This window comes from Pseudopodoces humilis, chromosome 7 (assembly GCF_049639895.1).
Source record: "Pseudopodoces humilis isolate 2021_Gansu_Grassland_sample_001 chromosome 7, ASM4963989v1, whole genome shotgun sequence".
NCBI classification, from domain to species: Eukaryota; Metazoa; Chordata; class Aves; order Passeriformes; family Paridae; genus Pseudopodoces; species Pseudopodoces humilis.
In genome coordinates this window covers 45,426,930-45,442,317 of record NC_142206.1, presented here as the reverse complement: position 1 = coordinate 45,442,317, position 15,388 = coordinate 45,426,930, and the positions used below count along the sequence as shown (strand labels likewise).

The following is a 15,388-nucleotide window of genomic DNA, read 5'->3' as shown; positions in this document are numbered from 1 at the left end:
ATTCATTGCTATTTTCTGTAAGGAAAAAGGTAAAATTAAAAAAAATTATATTCACTTAACAACTTCCAAAGAGTAGCTGTCTGATGCAGTGATCCATCTGCCATCTGCTGGCATCCTGTCTCTGGACAGAGCTGTCAGGACAGGGTGTGAAATTCAACCTACTGTTGCACATTCACAGTATTATTCCAAAATTATACGAGGTTTATGAGCTGAAAGTTCAGGGTTCAGACCTCAGCCTAACAATTTGCTGAGTTCTTTCCATCAAAAAAGAATGATAAAGAAATATAAAAAAATCAGTGATCAGGAGGGTGATTTACAAACCCAGAACAAATGCATGCGAACAATCACAGCTCATGATCTGTTCTTTTGCCTGTCACACCTTAAAGGTCCTTTTGAGTCATATTTCCCTGAGCGGGGTTTAAACAGGGGTTCTTGTAGGCTTGGTGGTGAGTGTTGTGACTTCATTACAGGTGGTCCTCATCAACCTGAGCCAAACTTGTCTCTGAATTTAGTTTAAACCACTGTTTTGAATATGTTTGGTTTATTCTTTGAATCACTCATCCCTCCATTGTATTTGAGCAGCAGAAAAGTATCTTTTCCTGCACAGACCTAAGATAGTAAGCTAGTACTAAACATTAATTAGAACATCTATGGATCCCAGATTTTGACATTTTAGGCCCTCTAACTGGGTATTTAAGTTAGTTAGTTAGTTAGTTAGTTAGTTAGTTAGTTTTTAGTTAGTTAGTTAGCTAGTTTTTAGTTAGTTTTTAGTTAGTTTTTAGTTAGTTTTTAGTTAGTGATGCTTACAGCTATTCCACTTCAAGGAAAACAATTTAAGTGTAACAGACATTTTGCTAATTTTGTTCTTATCCTCTGGTCATTGATGGTGAGTATGTTATACCAGGAGCGGCAAGATCAAATCCATTCAAGTACGGGGAAGCTATGTGGAACAATTGTTATTAACCCATTCTTGTGCTCTCTGGGTGGGGGAATATAGGTGTAACTCAGATGTGAGTTGAAGGAGGGAAGGGAGGAGGAACACATCACAAATTCAGCTTCTGTGAAATTGCTTAAGTCTATGCCATCAACCTCTGTTGTCTTTTGTCTGCTCCAGTGTTTGTGAAAAGCATATGTATAGGTTGATTCCTCTTATTCAATTTGTTTTTTTGCTTCTTTTTTTTCCCTTGGGTTGAATACAGCTCAGCCATTTTTATTTTTGTAATAAGAAACATGCAGAAATTAGTGGGTCCATATCAGAAAGCCCTTTGTGTGCTTTCTAGTGAGAGCAAGAAGATGGGGAAGGGGTATATCAAGCCTAGAAAATGTCTGAGCCAGTGTTTCTGTATTTTCATGACACAGTACTCACGTTATGACTGCAGCAAGATCCAAGCACAGAGATTGACAAAAATGACATTAGAGAAAGCTGCTGCTCTGTGAGAAGCTTGTTGTATATTCCATCTGGGTCTAGACAAACACCCCACAGAGATGTAGTTTTATGGGGCAAAAATGATGTTTAAAAAAAGAGAAGAAATCCTTCTTTACTCTGACCTGTGTCTTGTATGAGTTCAGGATTGTCCCTCCCAAGCTTACTAATAAATGTGACTGTTTACAGCTTTTAATATCTCTGGTATTGAATACAGTTAAAAAGCAGAGAATGGACTCTGCACCTTCTTATAGCAGCATTCTTTATAAAACATGAGAACTAAAATAATAGTGAGGCATCAAGAGGTTAGAGTATAGGGGAAGCCCATAACTAGTAGAATGGTTCAACCCCCTTTTCATAAATCATGGAGGTGTCTGAAATCTATATTTTAGTACATATTATAACTCTGCTGCTTGTTTTCAAGGAGTGTTGTCTTCTTCACTGGTGTGGTGAGTAGGTCCTGGCTGGCAGCAAGCATGGCTGTTTGCTCACTTGCCTACAATGATGGAGAGAACATGGAAAGAACAATAGAGTGCTCTCTGACAAACCTTGTGGGTCAACATAAAGACAGCAAAGTCACTTACCGTCTACTCTTACAGGCAAAACAAACTTGTGTAATTTAAATGAATTTATTGACAATTAGCATAAAAACTTTATTACTGAGTTGAATGTTTGGAAACAAAATCCTCACAAAAGTTTAAAATGCCTTTCTTCCCCATTTTGCAAGCTCTGCTTCACTCCTAGGCTCACTTCACTGCAGAAACCTCTCCTCCACCCATGTTACTGTGGGTCATGTTCAGTCCTGCTGGTGCAGCAGCAAACGACACAGGGGTTGGGTCAGAACACAGTGGTTTCTCTGCTGTTCTTAACTCTTCTCCTCTGTTCCTTTGCTGGTCCTCCATGGGCTGCAGACCCTGTAGTACCTGCATTGCCATGGAGAAGCTACCACTCACCTGACCTTGTTATTCCTTTGTTCTCTGTGTTTCATTGTCTTCTGCCTGTCCAGCATTCCTGCCCTTTCTTAAACACGCTTTCCCAGAGGTGCCACCATGTCATTTCAGTGGTTCAGCAGTGCCCTGAGGTGGGAGTTGACAGGAGCCAGCAGTGTCAGAGAACAAAGAACAAAACATTCTTATATTGTTCTTAGGTGTTATGTCCAAGTCACTGATATTTAAAATACATTTAGTTTCAGTCTCATTTTGGACACGAAGGAGCTAGGACAAGTTAAGATGAAATCCACAGTGACTGTTACAGGCAGCAAGGAGGTTGATGTGACCAAATCACTGATGATCACTGTGAGCCAGTGCTGTGCCAGTCTTTCCACATAGCCTGTTGAGAAGGGCCAGGCCACCTTTTGAGGAGTGTGCCAGGCTCTGGACCAGGACTGGATTGCATTTGGCTAAGCTGAAAGACAAGCAGCATGAACCTATGACTGCCTGCTCCATCTACACTAGCTTTGCAAATGTATTTTGACTAAGGACATATCAAATGTTTGTCAGATGATATATGTGATATTCTGGTTTATGGCTTTAGTACAAAGACTGTCATTCCTAGTGTTAAAATATTTTGGTCAGGAGAAAGTGATTTAGAAGACAAGCTGTTTAATTAGTGCATGGGCAGAGACAATCTGTTCTGAGAATAGCTGGCAGCATGGGGAAGGACACAAAGTTAAGAGTAAGTGAAGGGAACAAAAGAAATATTAAAGAAATGTGTTTTGTTTGAAATGTGTTTTCTCTGCTCCAAAGTACAGAGCCTTTTGGAGAGGTGAGGACAGCATTTTCCATGCAGGTATATTACATAATCCCTAAAAAATTCCCATTGGTTATCTAGCCAAAAAGGTAGCCAGCTTGCCCAGAGCCTTGGGGAGATTTGTCAGGAATTCAGAGAAGGAAGAGTTTGGAAGATGGAAAAACCATCTGAACTCACTGTGAAGCAGCAAGTGTTCCAGTGCTATTTTTGGTTTACTGGTGCTGTATACTGGGGAAGCTTTCTATGAAATGCAAGGTGACATTACAGAATCTTGGAATAAGCTTATATGAAATATGCTGTTCATGGAAACATATATGTTCTACATATTTAGCATTTACTCTAGTCTGATAAATGACTGTAGCTTCTTTTGATTTCCTCCTTAATGCCTCATGCTCCTTTTTCCTAGGAATATATATCAACCCTGTAGTCTCAGTTTGCAAACTTAAAAGCACTGTTTGGTGCTTTTATTGTCAGCCATCAGGTCAGAAAAATTGTACCTCAGTTAATTCACCTGAGGAAAGCAGGAGACATAAAATAATCCACGACACTGGCTTTGATCTATTGGGCCAGAGAGAGAAAAAAGAAAGTAAAAAACTCAAGGTTTATTTTAAGTCCTGAAATTACTAGGTAATACCAAAATTACTAAAACCCCTGTATATATAATAGGAAATGAGGAAAAAACAAAGCTGCAGTAATTGATGGAAAAGATGGATAAGAACTAAATTCCAGTGATAAGGGTGCACTCATTACTGTCTGTCTTTACCCCTCTTGGCACTACAGAAGATTGACTGTAGGTTGTTTGAATTCATGTAAGCAAAATGCCATCAGTAATGTTGCCAGTTTAGCACTTAGCCACCTTAAGAGTAAAATCAGCACTGTCATTGGAAAATGGAAATGACCTTGATGGGTTCACAGAAAACTCTGTTCTTAGATTCTTAGATTACTTCTTTGATGTTTTACAGATTAGCTCTAGGTGGAATTAAATTGGTCTCATTAGCAGGCACTAATTTATTTATATTTGAAGAATGTTTTACAAATTATCTGCTTCATCACTGTGGAAAGAACTTGTGGGTAAACAAACTTAAAAAGAAAAAGAGAGGAAAATATCTCTTTTAAAGGTGTTCTAATTTTACTTGAACAGCTATAAGATTAGCTACCTTTCCTGGAGGAAGGGCTTTCTTATTATTTCTTTACGATACTTATAGAAAATTCTGTGTTCATTCAACCACAAAATGGGTTCAGATGATTTCTTAGCTTGGCAGAACGTGCTCAGCTATTTGATAATGTTTGGCTCCAAGCTGAAAATACTGTTTAAAAGAGAAATTTGTTTAAACTTACTCAGACTTCTCAACCTTTAGTGTTATATAGAGTGATTATTTTATTTATTTATTTATTTATTTATTTATTTAATGGCTTGGTGTACCACTGGAGTCGATTACATTTTTGTAGTATGACATTATTACAATGTACATATTCCATTAGTTAAGTACAATTATGCCTTTGCATTTTTTTCATCTTTAGCAGTTAGACTGTACTGTGAATTTCCTCTGAATGCATGCCTAACTGTAAAAAGACCCCCCTTTTCACGTCTGTCCTGCATTTCATGTGTTATTGTTCATTAAGTAATTATTTTTCTGAGTCCTGCTTTTGTGCTCTTTTCAGCTGCTCTAAAAATGCTGTTCCTGATTTCACCATTGCTTTCTGCCTTCATTTGTATCCTCAGCTGCTCTGCTTTTGTGTGAGTGACAAAGGTGCACAATAACCATGAGTCCAGCCTTTTACAGATCCTTTCATTAACATTGTTACGATTTTTACTTAAAAAAACCAACAACCCTTGGCTGAGTTTATTACTCATGGACAAGGGGATGTCCTGAACATTTTTTACTGATTTTAAGGCAATTATTTTTGTTCCTGTCTCTCTCATGAGACAATTCTGACTCATATTGAAATGCATTTTAATTTTTGCTATGTGGGGACTGGAGGAAGAATTACTATGCATAACTTCAGGAAACTGAAGCATTTAGTAGAAGTAAACAAGTTGCCTTGGTCAGACTAGAAAATAGATGTCAATTTGGTTAAATCCTCATTCTCAACAACAAAAGGCAAGGGTGACAATGTAGGATATGTAACATCCATGTGATCTGTTCTTTTCCTTTCACTTTCCTTTCAATAAGTCTGAAGTCATGCCATTGTGAATGTGTGTTCATACTTCTTAAATAAGATGGATTGTCCTTTGGTGTTTTAGCAAAATACTCAAAATGGCTCTTTGGAAAAAGAGGCAATAAGGAATTAATTCCGATTTTATATTTTTGTTTTGCTTTTCCTCTTGCTACTTGGCAGTTTCTTCCATGTCTTATATTTGGCATTAGATTACTAATCTTATGGAGCTATTTCTATTCATCCAGACACAGAAAATAGTGTGCTCACACACAAATAAAATATTAAGTGTAGGGATCATCTTAAACAGTTTTAGAACTAAAAGTATCTATGCAACATGGCATTTTATGCTACCTGCTTCTGAATGCATCCCAGATCAGCGGAGTACTTAACGAGGGTCTGACACTCCACCTCTAGAAGAAATGCTCTCATTTTAGGGGAAGCACAGTATTGCTCCCAAGCTGGTTAGGTATGAACCTGTTCAGGCAATATCCCTTCTGTATATTGCAAAGATAACTTCTGAGATCTTATTTCCTGTCTAGGCAATGCCTTAATCTGAAATGAGATCTCATTTTTGGGTTAAGGGAGATGCTTGGTTTGGAAAACTAATTTGGAAATATGCCTTACCTCCACATTGCTTTTCCAGGGTAAATACAGAATTTACGCTGGTACTGAAATTAATCCACAGTAAGGTTTCTAGTAATTTACAGGTTTCTCATGAAACTTTATTGGATGCTGAGTTTATTCACAGCAGAGAAAATCTGAAATAAATCTGTCAGATCAAATTGTGTTAATCCAGTCTTGCATCAATATTAATAGAAGCAAAATCTAAGTATATATTAAATATATTGAGAGTTTATATGATTTAGTAGTGTAAAATATTACAATTACACTGACTAGATTTGAATTCAGTTTATAGAAGCCAGTAAGATATACTCTTTGTTCAAGAGCTTTCCAGTGTGGATTTATGTAGGTAATTTTATTTCGTGCTCTTTGGTATTTGACATAAATCCTTTTTTATTTTCTGGAGTAAACCAATAATATAGCTTTCTATTTTTAAAAAGGAGATTTAACCTTTATATTTGTGAATGAAAGCTGGAAATCCTGGGTCTAGAAAATCCAAAACATGAATTATTTCTACATAAAATTGCAACTTTTCAGTGGGGGAAAAGGGGTTTATTTTCATTTTAATCTTGGTCGTCTTTGTTGAATGCTTGGTGCTGGGGAGGCAATGTGAGTGTACACATACTTGCACGGATGTGTGAATGTTTACTTTTTCTTAAGCATTGAACCTGATATGGAGCATATTGATAACTTTCTGAAGCTCAGGAATGTTTTTCCAGGTGGTGTTTCTGGTAAATTAGTCACTTCCTAGTGCACGGAAAATGGGAACCATGATAAACTGGGGCCACACATGGGGGTGTACTATTATCTGGACAGGACTCTCATTAACAGGGAGAGAGGGTTGTATTTCACCCAACCAGCTCACAAAAGGCAGAAAAGGACATACCAGGTGACACCAGCATAATCAGTGCATTGTTCACAAAGGATACAGTTCCAGAAAGCCACTCAAACATTTTTCTTCCTGTTATTTCCTTTTTCTAGAATAAACAAGTGAGTCAAACAAAGATCCGGGTGATCTCCACCATCGCCTTCATCCTGGCAGGCTGCATCGTCTTTGTGACCATTCCTGCCTTTATCTTCAAATACATCGAGGGATGGACAGCCTTGGAGTCCATTTACTTTGTAGTTGTTACCCTGACCACTGTTGGCTTCGGTGACTTTGTAGCAGGTGAGCAGTTTTGAGCCAAGGTGCTCAAGGTGCACAAAGACCTTGGCTCTCAGAATTTGTTTTCTGGTATAGAGAGGAGGCTCTACACAGTATGTTATATTCCAGTGAAATGATGCCAGGTGTTTCTGTTGGGATTACTGTGCAGTACAACATCAGGCTGATTTAAGGTCTAGGTGCCTTGCCATCTGTAGATTGTGAGCCTTCAGCAGTGTAGATAACGGGAGCCTGGAAAGTCCTGATTATCCTTTATCATGCAATGAATTATGTGAAAGTAAAATTACTTTCCCATTGAATTAAAGATTTGTATTAGTCCATTACTGCTCAGTCTGAGGATGACTGAAGGGGCAAGTCAAATGATGAATGGAGGAAGCTCTTACAAAGGACGACTGAGCAATAGGTCTGTAGAATTCTCTGGTCAGATGGAGTAGCGGGCTGCTGCTACAGGAGCTGTAGCATTTCAAAACCTGCATTCTGTTTCCTAACCTTGGCAGAAGTTTTGACATTGCAGTTGCCCTGTTAAGAAAAACTCTTGTAGGAGAGAAGGACTAATGGGGTATGTATCTCAGTGCTTGGAGGAGATTAATACAGTATGAGCTGGAACTACAAATATCTACCCATATACAATTTCCAAAGAGGGAATTGAGATAGTTGGCTGGGGAGGTGAGAGGTAATTTTTTATTTTTTCCACACAACTGCTTTGCTAACAAAAAAGGTGGTTAAAATAAGTGGATTTTTTCCCATCAGTGCCTGACCTCTAGTTCTCATTCATGTTAGTGGTCCTAATTAAAGGTATTAAGTTTCCTGTGTTAAAAACAGTCATATTGTACTTCTTCATACCTATAAACAGAATGAGTTAAAAAAAATCAAATAAAACTACAAAATTTTCTTTGTTGAAGAACCAGAGACAAGTCTCTTTTGTAAAGAAGACTTGTCCTCCTTTTTTATGACATACTGGCATAGAAGACATGAATTATTGAGGAAAAAAAGTCATTGAACAAAGAAAGACCTAGATATAAAAAAGAAAGTTTTACGAGCATTTAGCTACAGAAGTCATTGTGTGAGCTTGCTCCATTTTAACCACTTAGTGTAAAGGGATTCACTGATATGCTTTGAGGTATCACAGTGGGAAATAAAAATAATTTACAATATTTTTCTTAATAATAGCACATTTCAGTATTGTTTAATAATGTGATTGTAAAAAAGCTCTGAATATTAAATTGTTCTATATTCACATGATTAGGAGAATATAATCCACAGCTGGGTGGCTACTAACAAGCAGGATTCCTCAAAAATCATATGGAAGATCCTGAATAAGGCAACTTCAGAGGCATTTTCATGATAAGAGTTTAAGGCAGGTGATCACCAGGAGATCTGGGGTTTATTGCTGGTTTTGAGAGAGATTTTCTGCCGCTTTAATCTCTTAGTATCTCTGTTCCTTCAACAGCAAATCAAAAATACTATATCTTAATGGTTGAAACAGTCAGTGGAGCTATGCTGGCTTATTCCACCTAAAACAAATCCCAGCTCTTGGGAAACTGGAAGATTTTTGTACTACAGTTGGAAATAAAATTGTGCATGGGGCCAGAAAAAAACAGAGTATCTGATAGGCTGAAAAAAGTGGTCTCATACTTTCCCAGTCACCTGATTACTCTGCAAGATAGATCTAGACAATCTGTTTCCTAGTGAGCTTCCTCAGGGACATGTATGATCAGAAGAGGCTTCTTCTACCCTAGCAACAGCAGTCCCTACTTCCCATTGTTTCAGACTCTTAAAGACTGGAAAAAAAGAGTGTGATTCCTGCAGTCTATGGGGAGAGATTAACATCAAAACCTATATTTGGGTTCCTGCCAATTCTCAAATGTCTGACCTTCCACGGGGGTGTTCAAACGCTGTAACTACACTCGTATTGAGCTGATAAAATTAAAGAGTCAGAGAAGTGTCTCAGATTGTGAAAAGCAAAAGGGAAAATGCTGAACTGTGTTGTCTGGTGATTTTAACAGGGAAAAACCCTAAAATCTCTCTGCAGTCATACAGAGGTATAGATGTCTAGCTCTTTCTAAGCAAGGCTGGAGTCCAGGAAATATGCAGACCTCTGCCTGAGTCTCCTGGTAGGCTTGCTTTTCGGGCAGGGGTTTACACAGCTACCACCAAGGTGATGTTCACTTGCATTGAGGGATATGGCAGTGCCCATGGGGCTCTTCAGGCTCTTTGCTGCTCGTTCTCTTCCACTCAGGGCTGTGCCTGCCTCTTACTGCCTCTCATTCTTGCAGTGCACATAACACTGTGAGGGGACTGAGAGCCTAAAAGGTGAGGTTGTCTTTGCTTTCTTTTTTAAAAATTTCTTTATTTTACTCTGTAGTAACCAGCAACCTGGCTGCTACTTACTTTGTAGTCCATAAGTTTGCCAAATGGCTCACTTCTTGTTTTGCCAGCTCATCCGAAGACTTGCATAAAGAACAATATAGTATATTTGTTGCTTGGTTTGATCCATATCTCTTATGAAGTCACTGACCAGAGAATGAATCCCTCTGAATGATACCCAAGCAGACTGCATAGCCTTATTTTCAGGGCTAATGCATGGCTTCCTGTCAGACATCCTGATTTGGAAGACAAAGCTACATTTCTTTTTTCTGCACACAGATCTCTCAATCCTGCAGCTAAACCCAAAAAAGTCTGGAAACTCTACAACATAAGAAGGTTGATTTGTAAATTTTCTCAACTGTGAGGCTCCAGGCAGTTCAGAATAAGGCAGACTAGCTGTATTAAACCTTTTTCTTGGACATGTGTTTGTGCTGTTGCAAGTACTATTAAAGTAGAATTTCAGAGCTGCCTCAGCATATGAGCAATACAAAGGAAAGTGTTTACTGGATGTTCTGGCAGGTCAGATAGCAGCAGAACAACAGGTAGTTTTGAAGACTTTTAAATTAAAACAGATTGGGTTCCTCTCATCTGACCAGCTTCTTGTCTTATTATCAGAACTACAGTGCTGTTGACAAGAGTTAAGAAATACTTCTAGGCATTTTTCAGAATTGCAGATATTTTGTAGTAATTTTGGAACCTCATGATTTGTAAGCATAAGTATATGCTTATTTCAGGAGGAAATGCTGATATCAAATACAAGGAGTGGTATAAGCCCTTAGTGTGGTTCTGGATCCTTGTCGGCCTTGCCTACTTTGCTGCTGTCCTGAGTATGATTGGAGACTGGTTAAGAGTCCTGTCCAAGAAGACACAAGAAGAGGTATGATCAGTAATTTCTCAGTGGTTTGTCATTTTACAAGAGAGATTTAAGTGCCTGAATCCTGCTTATCTAACTAAGAACGCTGCCCTGCATCAATAATGCTCAATATGCCCTTCACTGACTGCCTTTGGTGTACAGTTAACTCTGAACTTTAGCTCCTTCACAAAGGAAGATAAAAATAAGAGAAAAAGCGAGAGAAGCAACCAATATATATATATATACATACATACATACATATAAAGCTTACCTGGCAGGGTTAACAAAATAGCAGGCAAAATTTGGCAGGTGTATAGTGCTGTTTCTAATTTTTGAAGGCATCTGCACAACCCAAGGCCTGGTGCATCCCCCATGCATGTCATTAATAAGGGTGACTGCAGGGATTGTGGCTGTTCCATTGATCATCAGGCACCTACAGCAGGGAATCTGGTCTCCCACATGGATGCAAGATGCCTTCTGCCGCAGTGCTAAATGGACACCTGCGCATCTGGCCTGCAGAAAAAAGATGACTCCTTGTGGGTTATTGGATGCAAAAATTTGAGTTCAGGCTGCAGCAGCACAAGCAAACCATTGACCATGGCTTTCTTTCAGCTTTCTCAAAGCTGAACTTTGAGCACACAGATCAAACAGATCTTGAGAAAGAACTGTTTTAACTGAAATATTGCTTGGTCATTTATCATGAATTTCTCATTTTATGAGAATGTTTATAGGCATGTTTATTGAATACAGCCATCATTTGGTGATTTATTCTTAGCCATTATTCCAGCCTGCAGTGCAAAGGAGTAAAACAGAGAAAGACAGTAGGACATTCAAGTATATGCTCATACAGAATGTGTGTTCAAAACTCCTCCAGATGGCTTGACAGCGTGGCATTTGGACAGTTGTGCAATGGAAACTTCCATTAAAGACAGCTACGCTTGTCCCTCAAAATGAACCCCATTCTGGAGGAGTTAGAAGACCACTTGAAATTACCTAATGAGTATTTAACATTATCTATTCTGTGACTCTGTGGCTCTGAAGAGAACCTTCAGTGGGACTTAACAGCTGCATCCATGAGCAATACAGGAAAACACATTCCTGTACTGCTGCACTGGTTGTTGTGCTGTTCTGAAGTGTATTGGTTTAACTATAAGTGATTAACTTTGCCCACTCTTGACCATCTACTGCTGACATTATGAGTCAGGAATTTTGTTCTTAATCAAAGATGGATTAGCATGAACATGTCCCATCATGTAACACAGCTATGAAATGTGTGGAGTGGTAAAGTGACAGACAGATGAGTTCTATGCCACAAAAGCCATCAGTTGGTGTGTTCAGAGTTTGCCCAGTGTAAGCCCTTTGCTTCTGTAGTCTGGGTGCAGATGGATGCAGTGGAGATGGGACAACTCCTCAGTTTCATGCCAGAGAAGAAAGCACTTGTGCTGTGTTCTACAGGAAAGATTTTCCTTTTTCTTGAAAAGTTAATTTCTCTTTCTTCATGTTTCTAAAGGTTGGAGAAATAAAAGCCCACGCAGCAGAGTGGAAAGCAAACGTGACAGCTGAGTTCAGAGAGACACGGAGGCGGCTCAGTGTGGAGATCCATGACAAACTTCAAAGGGCAGCTACCATCCGGAGCATGGAGCGCAGACGCCTGGGCCTGGACCAGCGAGCCCACTCCTTAGACATGCTCTCTCCAGAGAAGCGCTCTGTCTTTGCTACCTTGGAAACAGGACGCTTCAAGGCCTCCTCTCAGGAAAGCATCAACAACAGGCCTAACAACCTGCGCCTTAAAGGGTCAGATAAGCTCAACAAGCACGGGCAGGGGGCATCTGAGGACAACATCATTAACAAATTTGGATCGTCTGCTAAGATGACCAAACGGAAAAACAAAGATCTCAAAAAGACCATGCCTGAGGATATGCATAAAATTTATGAGACCTTCAGAAACTATTCCCTGGATGAAGAAAAAAAGGAGGAGGGGACAGAGAAGATGCATAATTCCAAGAACACTTCTAGCACTGCAGTTCTGACCAAGTGCATCCAGCAGCACTCAGACATGGAAAACGGAGTGATTCCCAATGAAGCCAAAGAAAGGGAGCATAAAAACAAAGTGTTACTTTAAGACAGAAGATAAATGTAAAAGATGCTTGACTTGAATTAACAATGTTGGTGTTTTTATATACATATATATTGAGACACGTGCCTTATACAGACTCCTTATTCAGTCTGAATTATATAGCATCGAAGAATATTTCACTGTGCCATAAAGACTCAAGCTTGCTCTGCCAAAACAAATCAGGAACACAGCACTGGAGAATGGCAACAGAAAGCTACGCACATGGAAATTTCAGCCTGTATAAGATTACCAGGGCAAGACACAAAGGAAGGGATTGAACCATGGCAGTATCACCAGAGGGCTCCTACCATGGTGTGATATTAGACAAAGGGCAGCTATGCAAGAAGAGCCTATGAATGGAATGAAAAACAATGTATCTTTATAATGGAGTATGCATCCATAAAGCCTTCCCCTGGTGATTAAAAAGAGGAGAAATGATTGGAGTGAACTAGAAACTTTCAGTAAGGCTTAGTTTACGTTTTGGCACGTGATCCAAGCTAGATTTTTTTCCCCCTATATTTGAGTCAGATGCATTACCTTTCTAAATGCCAAAAGAATGTCCATGGACACAGCCAGCAGCTGGGTGCTGGTTGGAAAATAAACACAGACATAAGTAAGGGTACGATTGCTCTTTTAATTAAAAAAAAAAGAAAAAAAAAGAAAAATACAAAACAAAATAAAAAACTGTTTGGGTATTTATCTTGAGCAATGAAAAAAAACAAAAAAAAAAGAAAAGAAACGTATTTTTTCTCATGTAGGAAAATTAAATGTAAAGTCACATCAAGAAAGTGCATATGAAGAAAATACAACATCTCATGCCATATTGTTTGAAAGAAAAGAAACATCAATTTAATGATATTTGGCTAAAAGTATAAAACAGTGGGCCAACTTTTTTTTTTTTTAAAGAATTTCTCATTCACATTTTCTATCACTGAAAAAAAACCCTTCTATTTTAATGCTGTAAGACTACAAGGACAGAAGGGAAGCTATAGCTTTTGCATGTCAGCAAACTGCTGTTCTCTAGCTGAATCTGAATTTTTAAAAATAGACATAAGAGCATATACATGATTCAAATGAGGGCCAGGGCTACCATAGAATCTCAGGGCTCTGTGCTTTCTTTTGGGTTTGATTTAGACATAAGCTGCTGTCATAATCTCAGAAAAAAAAAAAGAAAGAAAAAAAATTTAGGAAAAAAATATTGTGGTAATTTTTTAAGTGCTTATAGCTTTAAGTGCCATTAATGCTGTCATATTTTGTAACTTTTTAAACAAGTATTTTGAATTATTTGGTTTATTTCCTTTCAAGTACTCTGTTGGAAATTTGCTATCCCTTTTATTGATGAAAACTAAACATGGGCTCTCTGCATTTCTAGACTAAAGTGAAATGTAACTAAACTATGGGCATTTTTAAAAAAATCCTTTATGTTGTCTGGGCATATAGATATGAAAAATAAAATTGTGTCTGTCTAGACTTCACAGTAAATTTTCAAAGAAAATGCTGCAAAATAATTAATGTGAATTGCAAAACATACTAAACTTTTTAGTGTCAGCCTGTGGGCTACTGGGTGGGCCATTGCAGATAGAAGATTTTGCATGCTGGAAATGAGATACACTGATTGTACCAGCAATGCTTTCCCTGAGCTTTCACAAAATCCTAAATATTTTTGCAATTCAAACTATAGGCTTATAGGTAAGGTAAGCATGGATGTTGATTGCAGAGACTCTTGAAAGCTAGTCAATCATGCAGACATCCACAGGTCATGCAGGCACAGGCTTTTGGAATTGCATGCCAATGTCTACGTACACAGAAATGCATGTATCATTCCCTGATACTTTCTGAGATTTTATGCACAGTAAGACAACTCAAAATCAATCTGGCCACCAGAATTGAAGATTGCCATGGCTATGAATGGAAGCATGGCTGTGTGAATGTAAATTTTGAGTATACATATTTGCATATCTAATGACTCTGCTGGATTTGCAGGAATGAGCCAAATTCCACTAGTGCAGAGGAGGAAAGAAGTTTTTAGTTTGTTCTGTCTGCTGGTTCACTTCCCTTGAAATGACTCTTATCATCTTTTTAATTTCATTATCTGTCTGAAAATCAAGGATGAGAAAGCAATGTTTGAAAAATTTCAGGTAATTTAGGATTGCTCTAACTCAGTAAGATCCAAGGGAAATTGAATTCTGCTTACTTCACCAGTGAATCTCCTAAGGGGCAGGGCTGCACTCTGGCTTCACCTTACCAGAGGCAGGGCAGTAAGCCCAGTCCCGGGGGAAGGTTCCACTTCAAGGACTCTTATGGCTTCTGGAGACTTTTGTGCCAGGCAGCCCTGTGCTTGGCTTCACAAACATGCAGATGGTGGCTTGTGACCATCCCCAGGTCCTATCCTCCTCAAGCCCCAGGCAGACACCAGAAAGGTGCAGGTGTCCTCAAAAGCTGGAGCTCTTTAGCCTGCCTGTTACTGCTGGTTTTGGGCAGGCCTTGAGTGCCACACATGAGCAAATGTTCTGAAGTCTTAACCAGGAGCATCATTAATTCTATAATGCCAGGATGGATGAAGCGTATCTGGATGTACCAAGGCTGTTCAGATCTGGTGTTTTATTGGTAGGAGGTTAGGAGTGAAAGTTACAATTTAGATTTGTGTTTGAATTCCAGAAAAGGTTCAGAAGTGCTGAGATGTACAATTTGGGTCTGAGAATTGAGGTAATTCCTTGTTACATCATCCTGTGCTTTGCATCTGTGAAGGATCTGGCACCCAAAAACATCTCAACTGTCTCTGAAAGCATGCAATACTATCAGTTTTACAAATTATTTGGTTTGCAAAAATTTGGTTACCAAATGCTGAGGTCAACATCATGCATGCAGTGTTATCTCCAGATGAGTTCTTCTCACAAGTTATGCTTGCCTGCAATAGAAAAGTTCTGCATAGTCACA

At 38.7% G+C, this 15,388-nt stretch overlaps 1 protein-coding gene across 1 annotated transcript in view; it reads left to right on the top strand.

Moving 5' to 3' along the window:
- The window catches only part of KCNK10 (potassium two pore domain channel subfamily K member 10), a 53,081-nt gene extending 40,612 nt beyond the window's left edge, over positions 1–12,469 (top strand). The window contains 3 exon segments of the mRNA XM_088058068.1: positions 6,935–7,121; positions 10,217–10,359; positions 11,846–12,469. Of these exon segments, the coding sequence (XP_087914194.1) occupies positions 6,935–7,121; positions 10,217–10,359; positions 11,846–12,469 (954 nt within the window).
- Positions 12,470–15,388: the final 2,919 nt, after the last annotated feature.